General features: G+C 40.7%; 1 protein-coding gene across 1 annotated transcript in view; it reads right to left on the bottom strand.

Moving 5' to 3' along the window:
- Positions 1 to 4849: 4849 nt before the first annotated feature.
- The window catches only part of LOC109688485 (caspase-10), a 37460-nt gene continuing 19468 nt past the window's right edge, over positions 4850 to 22841 (bottom strand). The window contains 4 exon segments of the mRNA XM_074069555.1: positions 4850 to 5652; positions 6189 to 6297; positions 17048 to 17113; positions 20435 to 20454. Coding sequence (XP_073925656.1) covers positions 5156 to 5652; positions 6189 to 6297; positions 17048 to 17113; positions 20435 to 20454 — 692 coding nt within the window. The 3' untranslated portion in view covers positions 4850 to 5155.

The raw sequence follows: 22841 nt of genomic DNA, 5'->3' as shown, positions 1-22841 counted from the left end.
CTAAGTCTTGTACAAGTCCATACTCTGAAAACAATTACAGGGAAACTCACATTGTACTAAAAGTCCAAATTTAACAAACTGTGTAATTAAAAGCTGAAGCCCCTTAATGGTGGTAAGGCTTAATAGGGTAAGGAAAATGAGTAGAGTCCTTTAAGTGAATATGTATTGTCTGTGCATCAGTAGCCTTGCCAGGTGTCTCTGTGTCCCAAACCTGAGGATTCACTGCTAGGGAAATTTCCTCAGGGATTCCAAGGGGCTCTTCAGGGAAATAACTTATTAATGCCCCTCTCTCTTCAACTTCCATCAAGGGAAGCTCAAGGGAAACAACTTCTGTTTTAAAGGTATTTATACACAGTCTCCCACTTTATCAGGAAGGGGATTCCACTGAGAGTGGTGTAAATTAAGTTTCATCTCATAGTCACATAACAGCAAATGCTGAATTAAGGCCATGAAGGATCCAAGAGTTGATGCCATTTCTTTATCTCTTAAATGAAACCAAAGTGGACTATCCAGAATAAGTTGGACATGGTCCATTCAGACTGTATCTGTATGAAATATAGAAAAAGCTGGACAGATACTTTATAATTCCTTCACCAAAACGAACTAAGAATAGAAAGTGAAAATATATTCAAGAATCCATGTGGACTGTAAGGAGAGACAGAGGTGCTAAAGGTGGAGACACAGTCAACACTAGAGCGTGACCCCTGGGAGAGGGAGGGCCCATCAATTCTTGAGTAGAGTAAAAAGCATAGTTAGTGGCAGAGGCAAGGTTGCAAGAAAAGGTACAGAGTCAAGTGTAAGGAAACAACAAGAGAGATGCTGAGAGTCCACCATAATTTCCTGAGTGTTTAGGATCAGTAAAGAATGCTGCTTGTGAAGCTGATCTCTGGACATTATTCCAGAATCCTTCACTAGATCTCAGAAAAGAAACCTCACAGTGCGGATGGGAGGACTGGCAGCTACAAGAATTGGCTGACCAAACCTTCTACAATTCTCATCCAGCCAGCTTTGTCCCCTCTAATCCAGGAATGGGATATGTGAGGGCTAATGAGGAAAGTCTTATTTTTCAAGCTCCTCTTGGGATCCTTTATTTTCTAGGGAGGGTGAACCTTGAGATATTAATATTAGCAAGAAGACATTAAAAAAAAATAAGTCTCTGACAAAAAAGGCATTTATGAGCACACAGGAAAGGCAAGGAAAGAAGCTAATACTGGGATACAGAGAAAAAAACAAGGCAATTTACCCTACCTATGGTTTTTCTCAAAGGGTGTTGAAACAGTTCTACCTCCTGGAGGGTCGCAGCAGAGTAATAAAGTTAACTGTCACAAGTGGCTGGTGAGAGTTTGTGAAAATTCCTTTTTAAGTTAGAAATCGTCCTCTCAGGGTTTTGTTCCAGGTCCCTGACTTTTTTTTTTTTTTTTTTTGATGGTGGTACTGGGGTTTGAACTCAGGGCCTCACACTTGTTAGGCAGGCACTCTACCAACTGAGTCACTCTGCCAGCTCTTCCAGGTCCTTGACTTCTATCACAGAATAAGAATTTCTGGATAAGTCACATTAGTAAGAAAATTGGGCAGAGCTTTATTGAACAAGCAAGCAGAAAGCAAAGGCATGCTCCAGTGGGTAGAGTGTGGATAGTCTGAAGAAGACACACTGAGCTTCCTAGATATCAGAGTTATTTATGGTAAAAGATAGGATATAAGGCTTGACCCTAATTTACCATAGGTTGAGTATTCATTCCCCTTTGCTCTGAACACAAGATGTAGCCATCATTCTTGCAGTCAAACTACCTTATCAGTTGGGCCCAGAGATTTTCAAGGTTGATCTATTTACTAAATTTGGAGGCATAATGACATGGGTGTCCAAGCATCCTCTAAACAAAGGATGGGTTTTGTCAGAAGCTGATTCAGATGCTCCTTTTAGGACAAGTGTTCATCCTTGAGCTGAATACTTTTGTCATCTTCCCAAATTTTTTTTATTACTTTCCTGTTTCTTTTTCCAGGCTAAGTATCATTTTCTAAGGTATCCTTGTTCAGTCCCAGGGCATGCTAGTTGTTTGGGAAAGCAGGCAAATGTTTACTAAATGTTTCAGGTATTGAAAGGGTGGAAGGCTTAAAGAAAAGAAAATAGTGTCCGTGTGCTTATATTCATTAATACCATGTTTATCCCTGAATTCCTGACTGCTGTTTCCCATGCCTCGTTTTCCCAGATCTATTCCGTCTCAGTTTTTGTTTTTGTTTTTGTTTTGAGAAAAGGTCTTGCTATGTAGCCCAACTTACCTGGAACTCACTAGATAACCCAGGTTGACCTAAAATTTGCAGTCCTCCTGCCTCTACCTCCCAAATGCTGGAATTAAAAGTGTACAACACCATGCCCATCTTTTAATGAGCTTTTGGGTTTTTGTTTGTTTTGTTTACAGTACTGGGGATTGATCCCATGGCCTCACACATGCTAGTCAAGCTCTCTACCACTTGAGCCACATCCCCAAGTCCTTGCAATTAATTTTAAAGTGGTCAACTAAAATGTCAAAGTCATACTTTGAAGACCAAGGAAGCTTCTAGTCATATTGAAATAGGGTTTAGCCATGTGATGTTCTCACATGGCTGAGAACATCATGGAGACAAAAGCCACATCTTGGGCTATTACTATTGACAGAACAATTCATGACTTACAATAGCATCCTGTTGGCATGCAGCCTGCAAAGAATGGAGAGTTCTGGCAGCCATATTGACTACTAAACCACCTTTGGACCAATTCATAAGTCACTAACTAGCATTGCAGTTAAACCAAATCTTCACCCACCCATGTGCCGTGACAGTACTGCTTTGACCCATCTAGGGCCCCAAACTCCCCTATCCACCATGTGGGAGGAGTTTATAATGTATAAATCTAAACGCAGTAAAAATCTCTGACTCTAAAGACCCTCAGAGCAGCTGTTCAATCTAAGCCTGCTTGCTCTATGTCTCAAGAAAATACTTTTGCTTTGTTCTAATAAACATAGCCTGTTATTGCTAAATCTCCTCTGTATCCACTTTGGATTCTTTTTCCAATGAGATTGAGAACTTCAGGGACGCATCAATACAGTAACAATATGATACAGAAAAGAAGATTTTTGGCTAGGTGTCTACTGTGGGCTTTTACCCCAAGATGCCCTTTTAACTTCCTTCCTTCTGTTGGGTCGGAGGACCTAAAGGACAGATGAGTGAGTCAATATCCCATCCCCCATGGAGAGCACTATGGGCTCTGCACCCTAAGGAGCTCATAAATCTGCATTCCTGCACCCTGAGGAGAAGATACAGGCTCTCATAAATCTGCCACAGGGCTGATAAACAGAATTCTCTCAAGGTTGTTCCCACTCCCCAATAAGGGGCAAATAGACCAGCTTATCTAATAGAGCCCATGCACATGAATCCATGGCCAGTGGAAAGAACCCACCTAACCCTTACCCTAACCCAGAGTTAAAGCATCTATAAAAAGCCCCAGCCTTCACCTGAGCAGGGAGTCACCAGTTTCCGGGCTCCACGCACTGCTCTAGCTGTAGCCTTTCGTTTCTCTAGTAAATCCTACTTCATGTACTGGCCTTGCCTCACAAGTCAATCTGCTGCCTCATGAGCCAGTTCTCTGGCCTGTGAAGGCAAGAACCCTTGACACCAGCCTACAACATTTCACACCAGCAAGTAACATTTCTAGTGACCATGAAGGGACATCTCTCCTGGACCAAGGTCAGTATGCCTGAGCACCAAACCAGCAACAGTTTGCCTAAGGTGTGGCCATGAGCCCCCAGCACCCTGTGGATACTTCTGCTAGGGGGATCCCCTGCTGAGGACTAGCCAGAAGCAGACTTCCCTGCGCTGCTCCCCCTGTCTCTCTGTTCCTGTCTTCCTGAGGGACTTTCCTGTCATGGTATTGAACCAACAGCTCCAAGCCAACTTTGGTCTTAGGGTGATTCTGGCTCTGGGGGTGCTTTCAGCTCCCTCCTGGTGAGCCAAGACTGAGCCCAGGGTTTATTCAGGTACGCCTTATGCTACATTGGAAGAGTCCTGCTTGGTTTTGGCACCTGGCGAGCTTCATCATTTCCCACCTGTCAATACCCCCTTCTGCTGGAGGCAGCAACTCGAGAGTGGGGATTTTGTGTGGCTGACAGTGTTCCAGTACCTAAATTCCCAGAAGAATACTGTGGCAATTCCTAGAAATGGGGAGTAGGCTGGGAAGATGAACTGAGAAAAATGTATACTGAATGTGAGGCCAAAGAGCAACACAGAGATAGGATGTCTAACAGGCTTTGGATGAAGTTGACTCAGTCATTCATCGGTCGAGCAACTACTTATCAAGCTCAGCAATATATAAGATACTGGGATAGATGCTGAGGATTTAAAATTGGATGGAATAGGGTCTCTGCCCTGCAGGAATTCAGAGATGAATGGATCACAGATGGCAATGTTGGAGACATTTTCATGGAGTTGCCAGTGGTTTCTAGATATAACTAAAGCTGCCAAGAGGGGTAAGCAAAGAGTGGAAAGGAGGGAGAGTAAGAGAGAGAGGACCTAAGGGAAGAAGAGGGAAGGAAAGGAGGAAAGGAGAAGGGAAGGGAGGAGAGAGAAGAAAAAGGAATCTAAGGAAGAACCCTGATGAATACCCATGTCTAGGGTAGATAAAAAGCATATGGCAGACACAGAAGGGAAGCTGTCAGAATAGTGGCAAAGAGAATACCAAAGACAGCACATAGACACTCAGTAAATATGAGTGACTGATAAATTAATAAATGAAGGAACAAAAAAATTCCCATGCATTCATTCATGCTATTCCCTCTGCACAGCACATCTTTCGCCTGCATCCTTTGCCTAACATCTATTTGTCACCTCAAGAAGCCTCCTCTGATCTTCCATATCTGGGTGAGTTATTTGTCCTACATGTTCTCATAACACCCACACCTCACAGTATATACTTATTGCCCAGGTCCTCTTCCCTGTCTATGTGTTCGCCCATCCCATTAACTTGTGAACAACTCAAGGCGGGGACTATGTCTTTTTTTTTGGTTCCATGTCTTCCTTCCTTTATTTCCAAGCCTATGCTGGTGCTCAATCCTATCCTGGTGCTCAATATAAGTTTCTTGGATGGATGGTTGGATAAATAGATACATAATGGAAAACTCAGGACTCACCTTGGGTCCAAGCTTATCAGATGATTACATAGAGACTGAATACACCAGTTGCCTTTCTTCTTATGTCGAAAGCACACATAGGCTGAGACAGTGGCCAGACTGAGCAGAAAATCTGCCTCAGTGGGAGCACTATTCAGAATGGAAGGAAAGCCACGCTCAGTATTCTGAGCATCAGCTTCAATGGGTACAGAAGATTGCACATTTTCACCTTGGCAGGCCTGGATGAAAAAGAGTTTCAGTTTGTGAGCCAGCCCTCGGCACTCCTGGGCTGTGAAATGAGACATGATATCCTGATTGGGAATGAGGGCCCCATCTGAAGAGCAGACAGAGCCAAATATCCCATGGGTCAGAATACAGAACACAAAGCAATCACTGTCAGCATGGCCTGGATGACTCTTCTGCTCCTGCAGAATATTCTCCATGCATGCTTTGGTCATATCATTGTGTTTGTATACTGTGAACCCAAGCCACTCAAACACATGCCTCAGGAACTCTGGAAGAAAAGGAGAGAAAGGGGAGATGCTGAAATGAAATGAAATGAAATAAAATGAAGAAGTGAAACAATGCTAATAATTATAAAAATTACACAGCAAATTAAAGTATTAAATGTTTTAGTTTCATAACAATAAAATTTTATAACTAATCTGCCTTCTCACAGTACCCACAGTGATGTCACAAGTCCTGAGAGTAAGTGGTGGCCAGTGTTTTATACTATTATTTCACAGATGAAGAAGCTGAGATTCCATAACTCTCCCAGGGTCACAAATCTAGTTAGGCTGGAACCAGAGCTCAAACCTCAGTTATCTCCTGCAGACTTATAATATCTTCCCTCAAACCACAGAGTCGTAAATACTCATGGACCCTTGTCACTTAGTAGGTGGGTGCCACTCCAGCGATACACAGGAGGCTTGGAAACATTTATGTCACCTTCACATGTACATGAAGACAAAAGTTATAGAAAGACAATGTGAGAATAAAAAATGATTTTAAGATCTTCAGCTTGCACTTTGTCCACTATTCCAGACTTACTAGCATCTTCATGGGTCTCTCTTCTATCTGGCATGGAGGTGAAGCTGTGGTTGTTGATAATGACACAGTGGCCTCTGTGTTTTCCATACATCCTGTGCACAGCTGCCTCCTTGAGGAAGAAGAGATAGAAGCTCCTGGGAGGGTCATCATTTAGAGGACCCAATGTTTGTAACAAACCCTCTCCTGTTCTGAAGAAACACAAAGTGTGTCTCTATTCCAATTTGTTAAACCGTGTTTTCATACTTTAATTCCCTTATGGCTGGGGTTGTCGCTTAGTGTTAAGGCACCTGCTTAGCATGTATTAGGCCCTAGGTTCCATCCCCAGCACCAAACAAACGAACGAACAAACAAATCTCCCTTGGAATTCAGATCATATAGTTTCTAAAGTCACATATAGAAAGACCAGTGATTCTTACCGCTCCGCACTCAATTTTGCTGCTGAACTGTGATCTCAGTACAATTTCAAAGATGCTTTTCAAGTCCTACAGCCCAGCACAAAGGCTAAATGTCATTTGCATTAAAGATCAGCCACTTCCTTTCTTTCAGGATCCCACTCCCAGGATCAGAGGCTGAAAGGCTTCAAGATCTTGCCCTGGTTTGGAATTAATTGATTAATTCTAAGGCAGAATTCAGACTCTACCTGGTTTCTTTGGAATACCTCAACTCCAGAGTTAAAAAAACAAAATATATTTTAGTATTGGCAACCCCTGGATATATTAAAAGTGTCTTCCTTTTCAAATTAGAAATGTTAAAAAGAAGAAGAAGCCAGGTGCTCGTGGCTCACATCTATAATCCTAGCTACTCAGGAGGCAGAGATCAGGAGGATCACAGTTGGAGCCAACCCTGGACAAATAGTTTGTGAGACCCTATCTCAAAAAAACCCATCACAAAAAAGGGCTGGCAGAGTGGCTCAAGGTGTCGGCCCTGAGTTCAAACCCCAGTACCAAAAATTTTTTTTTAAATCAAGGATTTAGCAAGACAACAAAAATTTCAAGTGATATTTACATTTTTTAGATAGTAGGATTCTAGAGTGATCTGATTCCTCTGAAAACTGAGAAATCTCTTTTGTAAACTTTCCTTATGAAGCTTAAACTATGTGGAATTAATTTTGAAGGCTAATGTGAACAGCATGTGATTACAAATGAGCTGATTTATTCTGAGTGAGGTTAGCCTGGCTCAAAAAACCAAAAATCGTATGTTCTCCCTCATATGTGGACATTAGATCAAGGGCAAACACAACAAGGGGATTGGACTATGAGCACATGATAAAAGCAAGAGCACACAAGGGAGGGGTTAGGATAGGTAAGACACCTAAAAAATTAGCTAGCATTTGTTGCCCTTAACGCAGAGAAACTAAAGCAGATACCTTAAAGCAACTGAGGCCAATAGGAAAAGGGGAACAGGTACTAGAGAAAAGGTTAGATCAAAAAGAATTAACCTAGAAGGTAACACCCGTGCACAGGAAATCAATGTGAGTCAATGCCCTATATAGCTATCCTTATCTCAACCAGCAAAAACCCTTGTTCCTTCCTATTATTGCTTATACTCTCTCTACAACAAAATTAGAAATAAGGGCAAAATAGTTTCTGCTGGGTATTGGGGGGGGAGAGGGAGGGGGCGGAGTGGGTGGTAAGGGAGGGGGTGGGGGCAGGGGGGAGAAATGAACCAAGCCTTGTATGCACATATGAATAATAAAAGAAAAATGAAAATAAATAAATAAATAAATAAATAAAACTGAATGGAAGAACAAGAAATGAGATGAGATCTAAAACACAAAAAAAAAAAAAAAAAAAACAAATAAGCTGATTTGGCTTCAGCAGAGCCCTATACACCTAAAATTATGTGGAAAATATGGTATGTCTTTGATCCAAATAGAAAAGAGGTGGCTTCCAGTTAATGAGAGAGAACGAAAGAGAGAGGAAGAGGGAGAGAGAGGGAGGGAGAGAGAGAGAGAGAGAGAGGGAGGGAGGGAGGGAGGGAGGAAGGAAGGAAGGAAGGAAGGAAGGAAGGAAGGAAGGAAGGAAGGAAGGAAGGAAGGAAGGAAGGAAGGAAGGAAGGAAGGAAGGAAGGAAGGAAGGAAGTTCACTTCTGTGGAAAAAAATGAAAGGTATGCATGCCTGAAAGTGAAATAGCAATAGCATCACCTCCACAGCCAAAGGTAACATACTTCTGATGGTTACAGGGAAAGGTGGGAAGATTAGAAAGAATCACAAAGAGGGGAAGAACCAACCCAGAAACAAACAGCTGTGAGTCCTCAAAATCAGAACTGTTTGGACCAGACCTTTGTGGTGGTTTCAGAATTCAGAGTTTCAGCAGGTGCTCCCAACATCTCCATGGACTCTGTGGCAGGTGGTTATTTACTGCTCCATCATCTAGAAAGAGAGGTACTCAGATTCCTCAAATATCTTTCCTTAAGCATTAGATTTCCTTACTAATCTGGAGAATTGTTATACTCTCAAGGCACTCCTGAGACATAATTCAGCCACCATGCCCTTCCTGATAGGAGAAGCAGATAGCCTCATACTACTTTTTCTTTGTGTGGGTTGTAGACTACCTTCCTGGCAGAGGATGAGTTGGAGAATTAAGAACATGTAATCAGCTCAAAGATTCCTGGTAGAAAGTGTGGTTGAGTTGTCAGCATTTATCTGTCACTGGGTATAGAGTTGCTGGGCGGACATCAAGAAGAAAAAAGAGGGAGGGGAGAATGATCCAGAGACCTAACTCGGGTAGAGAAAAAAATCAATCCATAGGGGCTGGGAATGTAGGTTAGTGGTAGCGTAATTGCCTAGCAAGCATGAGGACCTAACTTTGATCCCCAGCAACACAAACACACACACACACACACACACACACACACACACATCAATCCACAGCACTAAGATTAGCTTCGCCATGCCTTTGGCACCAGCTAAGGATTGCACTGCTTGAAGGTTCCTGTAAACTTCCCATTCACTTAGATAAGAATCTATCATAGAGAGGAAGTCCACAATACATTATTTTGTCACATGACAGTAACAGGAAAATATAACATGAAAAGATTTTCTTCTCCTCCTCCCTGCAAGCCTGGAGCAAAACCCTCCAAGTTCTTCCCTTGTCTGTAGGGCATGGTTAGTTAGTAACTATTCCTAACATCGGTCACTAGGGCTCAGCTCAGGCTGCAAGAATTCAGTACTCCCCAGGTCAGAAATCATAAGGAAAGGAACCCAAGCTGCAGTGGCTCAGAGCACCTGTACATTCCTCCTCACCTTGGGAAAAGGTAATGCTCCAGGGGAAGCCATGTGTAAATTTTGGAACCACAGAATTATACAGCTAAAAGAAGTTGCCTTGTTCTTCAGAGAAGTAAACTGGCTGTCTGAGCTCACACAGCTACACAGTGGTGGAGCCAGGTCTTGGAAGGGTGAGTTCTAGACTACATTGCTGATTTCAGACCCCAGTTCCACTCCTCTCTACCTAGGGATCTTCAGTAATGACAAGACTATATGGGTCTCCGTTTTCTCATCATTAAGTGGGGATATAATAATACTTTTTTGCAGGTGATTGGGGGATTAAATATGATGGTCCCTGGAAAGTTCTTAGCACAGTGTGTGGCAAATTATAAATATTTAGCAACAGCAATTCTTGCCAGCATTGCCAACATCATATCATGCAATCTCAAGGTTAGGCAGAAAGTGCCATGTCTTAGACTCTGAAAGTTAAATTTCCAGAGAAAAAGTGAAGAGTAGGTTTTGATAACTTTACATATCACAGATTCTATGGTTTGAATATGGTTTGTGTCTTTGAAGGGTCCATTTGTAAGTGAAGGCTTGGTTTGTGGGGTGGCAGTATTGGAAAGAACCATGGTACCTTTGGGAGATGGGGCCTACTGGGAGGTCATCAGAAATGTGACTCTTAGAAGGTAGTTTTTGCAAGAGAGTTGTTATGGAAGCCTGAGTTTGGCCCTGCCCAGTCTTCTCTCTGCTCCTGGTTCAAGATGTAATCATCTGCTTGCTCCTGAATAGCTACCACCATTGTTATCCATCGTGATGGGATATACCCAAGAAATAAATCAATGCCAGAGCCATGCCCTGGAACCTCCGTATTATGAGGTTAATAAACCTCTTCTTCATAAGTGTTTCATTATAGTAACAAAAAGTTGCCCAGTGGTAGATGCTAGAATATTTCACTAAGGTCATGGTTTCTAGACAAAGATTCAGGGCACTAAACACACTACCATTGTCCTTCTCTCTTGCTTCTTTGCCTCTGAGAATTAGAAACAGATATGGAGCCACTCTACAGATGACATTTCCTTAGACATCATATTCTGCTCTATCACTGCTGGCCTGAAGACTTCAGTCCCACCAGGGGTTCCTTCTTTCCCCACAGAGAGTGACCTAATTCTGAAGGGTAGAGAGAAGGCAGCTGACTGAATTCTTCAGAATCTGCTATGCTAGGCTTTCAGATTAGAAACCACCCAGTTTCTCAGTCACTCACAGAAAAGTCTGATACAATCCATTCACTCAGTAAGAAATGAGTTCTCAGAGCATTCTGAGTGAGGTTAGCCTGGCCCAAAAGACCAAAAATCGTATGTTCTCCCTCATATGTGGACATTAGGTCAAGGGCAAACACAACAATGGGAATTGGACTTTGAGCACATGATAAAAGCAAGAGCACACAAGGGAGATATGAAGATAGGTAAGACACCTAAAAAACTAGATAGCATTTGTTGCCCTCAATGCAGAGAAACTAAAGCTGATACCTTAAAAGCAACTGAGGCCTATATGAGAAGGGGACCAGGAACTAGAGAAAAGGTTAGATCAAAAAGAATTAACCTAGAAGGTAACACACATGCACAGGAAATTAATGTGAGTCAACTCCCTGTATAGCTATCTTTATCTCAACTAGCAAAAACCCTTGTTCCTTCCTGTTATTGCTTATACTCTCTCTTCAACAAAATTAGAGATAAGGGCAAAATAGTTTCTGCTGGGTATCGAGGGGGTGGAGGGGAAAGGGAGGGGGCTGAGTGGGTGGTAAGGGAGGGGGTGGGGGCGGGGGGAGAAATGACCCAAGCATTGTATGCACATATGAATAATAAAACAATAAAAATTAAAAAAAAAAAAAAAAGAAATGAGTTCTCGGGTAGGCATGGTGGTACCCATCTGTAATTCCACCTGTGTCAGAGGTGGAAGTAGGAGGATCACAGTCAGAGGCCCGACCTGGACAAAAATGCAAAATCCTATCCGAAAAATAGCTAGAGCAAAAAGGGCTGAGAGCATGGCTCAAGTGCTAGAGCACTTGCCTAGCAAATACAAGGCCCTGAGTTCAAACCACCCACCCAAAAAAAAATTAATTCCCCACTAATCTCTGAAACATCTCCTCCACATAATTTTTTAATTGTTTGGTATATATCAAAATATATCTATTCCCACCATACTGATCCAAATTATAAAACAAAACAACAACAAAACATTAGAAACACCTACCTTTACTTCTTGAATGCTCATTTGGCCTGGACTTCTTCTGCTAAGGAAACAGGAAAAGCATGAAATGTAGAAAATTCACACAGTTATGTTGAGGGCTGAATATCTAGACTTGATGCAGAGAAAGACAGATGCTAAATACCCACCATAGAAAATGTCATGTGCAGGAGACAGGAGAAGAAATCAAGTCCCTCCTTCCAAAGGGAAAAGCTTGCCAAGACACAATATGCCACCTGCACAGTGTTTTTATTCACTGAAACTGTAATTTCCTAGGATGGAAAATAAGCCTAGTGCCCACTAATTGGGAGTATTTTTGAAAAACTGTGGTACATCTATGTAGTGAAGTAGAATGCCAAAGACAATCTCCATACCCTATGCTACATTTTTTGTAATAAATGGGAGAAAAGGATTTTTTTCAAAATTAGTAACAGGATAAATTTTAAAAATAATAAAAGTGGTAACTGACGAAAAGATGAAAGGGGACAAGGGATGTGATACAGATTTTTCTGACCGTTCTCTATGTTTTTTACTTTGGGTCTACATTAATGGTTCATATAAAATTAAAACAAAGTTGATGACCTGTCTTTTCTGCATCCTCCTCTCCATTCCCCCACTATTACTCTCCACCTCCCCTCAGTCCTCAGTCTGCAACAGAAAGCCCCAAAGGGGACTTGATAAGGTGATGGGGAAGGGGTGGGAGGCACCAAGAGGCCCTGAATGAGACGACCAACAGGTCATCCCAGGTCACTGAGATACCTCCCTGCTGCAGCCATCAGGCTTCTTGGCTACAGGAGGGTGACCTATCTTCACACTAAACCAAAGCTGCATGGCTCACTCCAATGGCTGCACCATACTGGAATTCCCCACCTCTGAGGGTAGAATGCAAAGGAGGTTCAGTTTCACTTTCCAAGACTTCCTGCTTTTCTTTGCACAAGTCACATTTCTCCTCCTGCAGAATCCTGAAAACTTTCTGAGTGACATCCGGGGGCTCACCAGGCTGCTTTCTGGTTGTATCCAGAAGGTGAGTGGATCTTCTGGGTTTAAGTTAAGTTATCACAGATGCAGCTGCAGCTCTGCCCAGCATTACCAGGCCCCAACTTTCCTTGATTTGTTTCTTCTTCCAGAAGATACACATGGAAAAAACTTTATGGCCCGTCTACTACCTCTTTTCCTGAGGAAGTTACATCCTCTAGGGACACCCCACCAAGTCTCTGTGTCAGAGAGGAATGAAGCAATGACCCATAGCCTGGCCACTTTTAGTCAAAAGCCTTCTTTTGACTATTTTCAAGAGGGGTCCAATAAGGGCTCATAAAGAAGCAGTTGTCACATCTCAAAAGAGGCATGTCTCTCTTTAAGAAAACCCCACACTCAACAAGATTTAACGTAGTCTTTTTTTTGTGATGGGGTGTGGTACTGGGGTTTATACTCAGGGTCTCACTTGCTAGGTAGGCATCGTACCACTTGAGCCATGCCTCCAGTCCTTTTTGCTCTGGTTATTTTGGGGATAGAATCTCACTTTTTGCCCAGGCTGGCCTGCACCACAATCCTCCTATTTTAGGCGTCCCTCTGCAGCTAAGATGACAGGCACACACTACCATGTCCAGCTTTTTTCTGTTGAGATGGGATCTTGCATACATTTTTGCCCAGGCTGACCTGGAACAGAGATCCTCCTGATCTCAGCCTCCTGCATAGCTTGGGATGACAGGCACATGATTTACAACCAGCTTGGCCTCAAGCTGCATTCCTCCAGATCTCACCCACCCAAGTAGCTAGGATTATAGACATGAGCCACCAAAGCCTGGCAAGATTGATTTAGTTTTAAAAGAAATTAGAGATGGTGCCTGAAATGCAAAAACTTTCTTCTCTTTAAATCCAATTAGTGGCAGTATTCTTTAAGTAAGAAAACTCTCAGGGGCATATGAAACATGAAATGATTTTCCAAGTTTTATTTTATCCATCACTTGATGGAAAAGGGCAAGATTGCCTAGATAACATTTGTTGTTGTTTGAGACAGGATTTCGCTATATAGTTCAGGCATGTATATTCTACAGGCATGTCCGCATCGGGTCACAAATTAGTTGAAAAAGTGGATAGAGGGAGTTAAACTTAGTGGTCAATTTAACTTATAATTAGGGAATCATAGTATGTCAATGCTGGAAAAACCACAGTTTAAAAAATTTATGCATGTGTGTGTTGGAAGGTAGGGGTGGTTTGCAATTCCCTACTCATAGCTATGGATGAACCTTGAGAAAGTGAAGTAAGTCCATTACAAAAGAATAAATATTGGAGTTTGGGTGGAACTCAGTGAAAGACCACACAGTTAGCATGCACAAGGTCCTGGGTTCAACCCGCATCCCCCCCCAAAATTTTTTTATGATTTCACTTATATGAGGTATCTAGAATAGTCAAGTGCATAAACCCAGAAGGTGGAGGAGTAGTGCAGGGCCTGGTGGGGAGGAGGAAATGGGAAATTGTTACTTAATGGATGCAAAGTTTCACTCAGGGAAGATGAAAAAGTTCTGGAGAAGAAAGGTGATAATGTCTGCACAACAATGTACTTAACACTAATTACAGAACTGCTGCTTAAAAACAGTTAAATGTTATGTAATGTTATCATAATTAAATGTTTTAAGTGGTTAGGATGGTAAATTTTAACACTAACTCCTGAAGTGTACACTTAAAAACAGCTGAGTTAAATTTTATGTAATATTATCATTAATTAAATGTTTTAAGGAGTCTTTGCTCCCATTTCCTACATGGGGAACAGGAAATGTTTCTCTCCTGCCCCCACCTTGCCCATACTTTATTCTGTCATACTAAAATAAATTATTGCAAAAAATAATAATTAAATGTTTTAAATGGTTAAGATGGTAAATTTTTTCCCACCACAGTTAAAATTTGTAACAGTTAAAATGATAAACTTTATGTTATGTTTAGTTTGCCAAAATTGAAAAAAAAATGAGAACATTCAAAGACCAAGGTAACTTTATTGATGCTGACAAATTCTGGAAAAATAGAACTACAAAGTGTGTTGGAAATAAACATATTATTAGCATAGGCAGCTAGATACAGATGAGCAGGAATGAAGAAATGCCTACACCATGGACCAACAATTAAGATAATGGCCCTTTATCCTTTGTATGAAGGACATCCTCCATATTAAAATCAGGTATGTGCCTTGAGGGCATAATGACTGCTATATGACCTGCTAGTGGTCCTATACCTGAACAGGCAAAGAAGGATCAATGCACAGGTGCCTGTCCCCACCTTCTCAAAAGTGCAGGTATGTGACTTACCACACCTGGGCAGCCACTGTGCAGTTGTCAAAACATATGGGGAGGAGTCAGAAGGGAATGGCCTCAGTTTTATCCCACCCTAATAGGTAGTAAAATCCCAAACCCCAACAACTTTGATGCAGTCATCCCTTACCTGAACTGCCTGCCTCATGTCTCAAGGTGTAATTCTGCTTAGCTAATAAAATTATTCTTTGCTACTCTTAGTATGTTCTTTTGCTGTACCTAGGGGAGCATCCTAATCTTAGACATTGCACCCAAAGAACTGAGGAATATCTGGAACAGCTCAACCACCCCACTGGTGACCATATCTTAGGGAAGAATGTCAATGTCTCCCAAGGTTCACGATCACGTCGTGAGGACGAGACTACGCATTCTCCCAATGTTTCTGTTTCTGCCCCTCTTTCCGTTGCTGAGTATTACAGAAACCCAGTTCTTACCTTCTGGGATAGATCACCTACATAATCTTTAAAGGTTGTGGAAAACTATTGCATTTATAAAACTGGCACAAAAGTGAATGCAACACTCAGTGCACATGCATACTTCATTCACATCTTCAACAAGGAAGGTATCCTAACTCTATAGAACTGAACAAGAATACTAGTCTCAACAACAGCTGGTAAGCAGTGAAGTCACATAAGTTACATCAGAATGGGCAACTGCCCAAGTAAAATGCTAAAGTGGAAACAGGTTTAAGGCCGTTCAAGTTCAAGCACAGTTATGCAAATCTTGTGGAGCCCATCTACTTGTGTTTCAATTATGTGACTTTCTTCCAACTTGTGGTCTTAAACTTCTGTTTTATTAAAAAAACACAGAAGAAATCAATACAACAGAGGTTATATTAAATAAGAGTAACATACAAAGCTATAATTAAGATGCAATAATGAAAGCCAAACATTAAAATTATAAATCTTGTTTGTTATTTGTTGGACCCAGTCCTAAAGTAGATGATACATGCACTTATTTATTTTTAAGTAGATTATGTATGTTGCTCTAACATGTCCTTTTCATCAATGCACTGTTAAACTAATTAAAAACTCTACACATGTATACTCCCCTTCAATGCAGCATACACTACCACTACCTACAAAGTTGTCAGTCTCAAATGACTTAGGGAATAAGAGGGGAAAAGTGGGTAAGTTATATAATAAGGAGAAATAATGGGAATTAGAAGTTTCATGCAGCTCATCTTTTATAAAACTGGCACAAAAGTGAATGCAACACTCAGTGCACATGCATACTTCATTCACATATTCAACAAGGAAGATATCCTAACTCTATAGAACTGAACAAGAATACTAGCCTCAACAACAGCTGGTAAGCACTGAAGCACATAAATTACATCAGAATGGGCAAATATTGCCCAAGGGATGGTTTCCATTAAGGGAGGTTTTGTGCATGGGAACACAGTCACCATGGCCTCTGTCTTATCCAGGACTGCAGTAGGGAGTGGCTTGTTCTTCATCTCTGCTTCAGCCATGTTGTAATTCCAGAATCAAAACATTTTGCCCTTTCAGCCATTGACCTTGTTTACTTAAAGAAATCTGAACTGGCATGCTTTTGTCACAGGTAAATATACCTTGCTTTTAATTTTGCTTCTTCAGCTTTCTCTGGACCACTTTATCTTACATTTCCTTATGCTCCTCTTCAAGGACACCTCAAGAACTTCCATTTATGCTCTCTCTGCAGCATACATTTTTTTTTTATACAAGGTCTCACTGAGTATCCCAGACTACCCTTGAACTCATGATCCTCCTGCCTCAGTCTCCTAAGTACTGGAATTGTGCATCACCATGCCTGGTTCAGCTACATAATTTGTTGTGTCCCTTGTCCATACATTAAGAATTTCAACCCCTGGATTGTACACCTGAAGGTGGCCTGATTTCATCCCACAGATAAGAACATTTCAAAGCAACAATTGTTGAATTTATAGAAAATCTGTAATCTAGTAGTTTCATGTTAATTACTTGAAATTGGCCATGGATTGGAGTATTTAAAGAAAATGCTATAAATTGGAACTTCTCTCTCTTCCTCTTTTCCTTTCTTTTGACGATTAGGGGTGGAGAATAGAGCTATTTATTAAATATTGACCAGTATATACTGAACCTACCAGTAAGGCTCCAAGGAATCGTTTAGTATCTGATTGGGAAAATACTTCCTCTCCATGATATAATGGCTGTTTCATTTTCTATAGGAAGTATCATTTCTTGGGCAGCTGGAAATAAAATCACAGATAGGAAAACAAAAATCAGCTTGTGACTAGAAGTAATCCAAGAACCAATCATCAAAAGTAATTTTTTTTTTTTTTGAGAACCCTAACTCTGGACCAGGCCTTTGTGTGCTTTCTCCATATCTGAATCCAGTAGCTGAACAGTGCTGGAGAGAGTACATGATGAATGCAAGATAGTCACCTTCAAAGAGTCCTCAGTACACCCCACAACCCATCCTCTGTCCTCTGTTCATTTTTCCACATCATCCTCTCTCTTCCTGTTCCCCTGGGACCCTAAAGGGTAGATGGTCTCTTACTTCACAGAAAGAACTGAATCTCCTCCACTTCCTAAGCCCCTCCAGCTCCTTCTCTTTCGGTTGATACAGAGGCAGATTCCTGCTGCCTCAGGCCATTCTTGCCTTCTGCTGCCCTGGCTCTGGCCCCTTACCCATACATCATCCCTCCACTCTTCAGTAGCCACTTTTTCTAAACCACATCTTTCCTTTCACCATTAAACACATTCAACTGTCTCCTCGTACAAAAGAAAGAAAAGTAATTATTTTAAAGAGACATGTACATTTGTAATGGCATTTGCTTATGAAGATCTGCATATGTACCCAGAAAAAATTTGAATTTACAGATTATATTTTTATTCTTTGTATTGCTATATTTTTGTTCATACTGTTTTTATGCTTATATTATTTTTATAATTTTATTAGTTCCTTAAGATTACTATATACTTTACCATGAGTCTGAAACAAAACATCAGATGTACGCTACAGGGAGGATAGATGGCATAGAAATAGGAATGTAATAGTAAACAGTAGGGCTGACCTCTGGGAAGAGAAATGAGACTGGCTATGTAGAAATATGAGTGGGGGCTGGAACAAAGACCAGCATGGCCAGAGCATGCTGACTGCGCAGGGTCCTATTCCTTGTCCTCACCCCCAGTGTAGACTACTTTGGTCTGACAGCTTTCTACATTCAGAATCCCAGAGCAATTGGTGGAAATGTACTTCTTGGGCATTTCCCTTGCCCATATGAATGCTGGCAGAGCACCTATGATTAGAAGGTGGTCCCAACTGGGTGATCCAAGGGCTCAGCTGGCAGGAGCAGCTTGAGGGCTCCTATACTGGCTGCAATGCCAGGCCTGCATATGGAAAACAATGGCAGAAAGTGAGCCCAGCAGCAGCTACAGTAGTACTTAAAACCCAGCAGAACAGGCAAGGCAGGGATCAAACTGCAAAAAAACTCTTTCTGATCTAATTAGTTTGGACTTAAGAGAAAAAAGTTTACCCCATACCAGGTAAACTTCAAAACAAGTCTAGGGGAAAAGTGAAGCATTTCCATCATCCATCTCTTCAGCAAGAAAGAAATATTGACTGGACTTTTTTTTGTCTTGCTCTCTATTTGTTTTCTTGCATTTTCCCTCAATATTATTTCTCATATACTTTTCCTCTCTTTCCTATCTTTCCTCTTCTTTTTTCCTTTCTTCATCCTCCCTTTATTTTATTACTTAATTATTAATATTTTTACCTTACTAATTTTTAAATTCCTATTTTATTATATAAGTATCATAGCTCCTTTCTTTTCTGTCCTTATTAGGGGTATGGATGTTGTTTCCAACTGTTGTTATATTTAAATACTGGTTTGTTTCTAAATTCTTGTTGTTACTGTGGTCTGCTTTCTCTCCTCTGTATAGTCATGGGAATTGAGACTTCAAGAGAAAGCTTCTCATTAAGAAGACCTCCCCCATATAAAATTCAAAGAGGTATCCATCCCAACAGATGCACAAATCACAACATATAAACACAAAAAAATATATAAAAAAGCAAGACAATATGACTCCTCCAAAAGTTCGTAATTCTTCAATAACCAAATCCAAAGATATTGAAATTGTTGAAATGCTGGACAAAGAATTCAAAAGTCTGGTATAATAAATGATCAATAACCTCAAAGACAATTCAAATAAATAAATGAATGAAACAATTAAGTCAATTCAAGACTTGAATGGGAAATTCATCATTTGTCTTGATGATACATGCAATAAAAAGAGATTTTGCAAAAGCAAAGTGGATATTATGGAAAGGAAATGCTCAATAAATCAAATTTTAAAACTCAGTGTAAAGCATCACCAAAAGACTAGATCACATAGAAGAAAGAATATCAGAAATTGAAGACAAGTTTGAGCAATTATTACACTCAGATAGTAAAGAAGAAAGCAATCATGACCACAACTTTCAGGAAATCTGGTATACAAAAGACCAACCCTAAGAATCCTTGGTGTATAAGAAGTTGAGTTACAAACTAAAGGCATAAAAAATATATTCAATAATATTATAGAGGAAAGTTTCCAAACCTAGGGGAAAGTATAGACATCCAAGTACAGGAAGCATTTCGAACTGAAATAGACATGATCAGAAAAGAACCTCTCCATGTCACATTATAGTTAAAATGCCAAGAATGCAGAAGAAAGAATACTGAAAGCTTCAAGGAAGAAGTACAAGTAACTTGGAAAGGCAAACTCATTAGAATTGCATCAGACATCTCAGCAGGAATCCTAAAAGTCAGGAAAGTGTGGAATTAAATACCTGTTTTTTATTTTTTGAGACCAAGTCTTACTATACAGCCCAGGCTATCCTCAAATTTGTGATCCTCCTACTTCAGCCTCCTCCTGGGATTACAGGCACATATTACCATGCCCACCTGGAATGATATATTTCAAGCCTTGAGAATAAATTAACTTCCAACCAAGACTACTATATCCCACAAAGCTATCCTTTAAACTCAATGGAGAAATAAAGACCTTCCAGGATAAGCACAAATGAAAGCAATTCATGACTACTAATTCAGCATTGCAGGAAATACTTAAAGGGATCCTACACACAAATGAGGAAGAATGACAGTCCCCACCACAAGAGTGTGGTGAAGAATAAATCTCATGAAAATAGAAAAACAAATGAGAATTAAGAAAGAGTCAATCATTTTCAACTCAGTAAACCAGAAAACCTCTAAGGTAAGTAAGGGAGAAAGAAAAGAATCAAACTGTGTGTGGGGCAAGGAAGGAAACCCAACAAAATTATAGGAATTAGCATATCTCTCTCAATAATAACCCTAAATGTGAATGGTCTTCACTCTTCAACTAAAAGACATAGATAGCTGATTACATTTAAAAAAACAAAAACAAAAACAAGATCTAACTCTTTACTGTCTTCAAGAAACACCTCTGGCAAAGAAGTGAAAAAATTGGAAAATGATATCTCAAGCAAATGGAATCCCAAAACAAGCTGGGGTGACTATACTTATATCTGACAAAGCAGACTTCAAGCCTAACTTAGTCAAAAGAGACAAAGATGATCATTCCATTTTAATAAATGGGACAATCCATCAAAAAGATATAACGATTATAAATATATATGTGCACCCAATTTTGTTAAACACTATTAGACACAAAGGGACAGAAGAGTTCAGGTACAATATTAGTGATTATAACAGGGATTTTAACACCCACTCTCATCAAGACATAGATATCCAAATGAAAAAAGTCAACAAAGAAACCAGAGTTAAACTATACCATAGAGCAAATGGACTTAGCAGACATCCACAGAATATTCCACCCAACAAGTGCAGAATATACATTTTTCTCAGCAGCCCATGGAGTGTTCTTCAAAGTAGATAACATTTTAGGACATAAAACAAGTCCTAAAAAAACAAAAAATTGAAACAATGTCTTGTATCTTATCTGATCAATATAGAATAAAACTAGAAATCGACAGTAAGAAAAACCATAGAAAATATGCACATACAAGAAGACTGAACAATACGCTTTTGAATGATTAGTGGATCACTGAAGAAATTGGGGAGGAAATAAAATAACTTTATAGAGTCAAATGAAAATGCCACTTATCAGAACCTAAGAGGGAAGTTTCTAGATATGAATGCCTACATTAAAAAATCAGAGCGATCTCAATAAATAATCTAATGATGTACCTCAAGGTCTTAGAAAAGCAGGAACAAGCCAAACCCAAAATTAATTAGCAGAAGAAAAGACAAAATAAAAATCAGAGATGAAATTAATGGAATGGAAACCAAAAGAGCAATACAAAAAATTAATGAAACAAAGATTTGGTTCTTGGAAAAGATAAACAAGATAGACAAACCCTTAGCTAAACTAATTAAAAGAGAAAGAGAGAAGACCCAAATACATAAAATCAGACATGAAAAGGGGACATTAAAAGATATACCACTGAAATCCAGAACATCATTAGGGATTATTTTTAAAAATTATACTCCAAAAATTTAGAAGAAATGGACATATTTCTAGACATATATGACCTACCAGGAGGATATAAACAGATCTATAAGAAGAAGTAAGAATGAAGAAGTAACAGATTTTCCAACAAGGGAAACCCCAGAACTAGATAGATTCCCTGATGAATTCTACCAGACTTTTTAAAAACTAGCACTAATGTTCCTCAAACTATTCCGTAAGGGGGTGGGCAAGATGGCAGAACAGGGATAGCCTCTTTTTCACTCTGCGAATGGGAACAGTTGGAGTAACAAAGAAGAGACATATCCTGAAGAAAGAAAAAGAACAAGAGCATTGGAAATCATGAAAGAGAAATAGGGAAGTTGAAAAGCATGGAGAAACAGGCCACAGAAAAAAGTATTAAAAAGTCCACAATTCCAACCCCAGCAATCTGGGTAGGGGTAACGTGAGTGGGAAATACAAAGACAAGGTAAGCCTGGCAATTCTAGCTACAGGATAATCCCACACTTCCTGCAAGCCTGTAGGTATATGGTGTGACAGTGTGTTCCTGTATGGCAGGCTAGCTTTGAAGAAGACATTTTGTCACTCCCCTTCTCTCAGAGAACAAGGTGCTGTCTTGAGAGAGGACCTATTTTTTAAGGACTTGAAAACAAGGAACAATCATGGCTCATGGAGTTTTGGGACATCCTGACACAGTCTGGGTGGGAGAGAACCATGAGCAGTGGTCAAGGAGGGAGAGGGTCTGCCATGGACCTAATGAAAGATTTAAGCAGGAAGAAGCTTGGGCAGTGAAGAATGCCGTGGTCAGTGGCCCTGCCCTCTCCGGCAAGGAGCAAATCTTATCTCCTGAGGACCATCGCAGACACAGAGCATCCAGCCTGTGGGTCGCAGAATGCTTGGCCTTAGGGAGTGGCCTCCCAGCTACACGTGTTTGCTGCCAGGCGAGACTGAGAACTCTGAGCCCAGATCCAGTAAATCGTGTGATTTCCCCGGCCTCCTCCTTCCTTCCCCACCCCCAATCCTCCTATTGTGAACTGCTGGGTGGTGACTGAAAGCACTGGAACTGACTTCCAGCTGTGTGTGTTTGCTGCCAGGTTCTGAGAGCTCTGAGCCAGGACTTGGAGATCATGTGATGAACCCAGCTCCTTCCCATAGGTGGGGACCTTCTGGCAGGCTCTGAAAGTACTGAGTCTGGCAACCAGAGTGCACACACACACACACACACACACACACACACACACACACACACACACCAACGCAGAACTCAGAGCTTTGTCTGCTTCCCCACTCTCCAGCGTATCCTGGGAACAACCCTAGACTTCGATGCCCCTGGGGGCACAAACTTGGGGGAGATGCTGTGCAGCAAATGGGACTCTATCTTGCACACAGCTGAAAAGCTCCTTGCAGCCAGTACACAAAGAAGGG

The sequence above is a fragment of the Castor canadensis genome, chromosome 4 (assembly GCF_047511655.1).
Source record: "Castor canadensis chromosome 4, mCasCan1.hap1v2, whole genome shotgun sequence".
Taxonomy (NCBI): domain Eukaryota; kingdom Metazoa; phylum Chordata; class Mammalia; order Rodentia; family Castoridae; genus Castor; species Castor canadensis.
The sequence above is the reverse complement of the archived record's forward strand: the minus strand, read 5'-3'. Positions and strand labels throughout refer to the sequence as shown.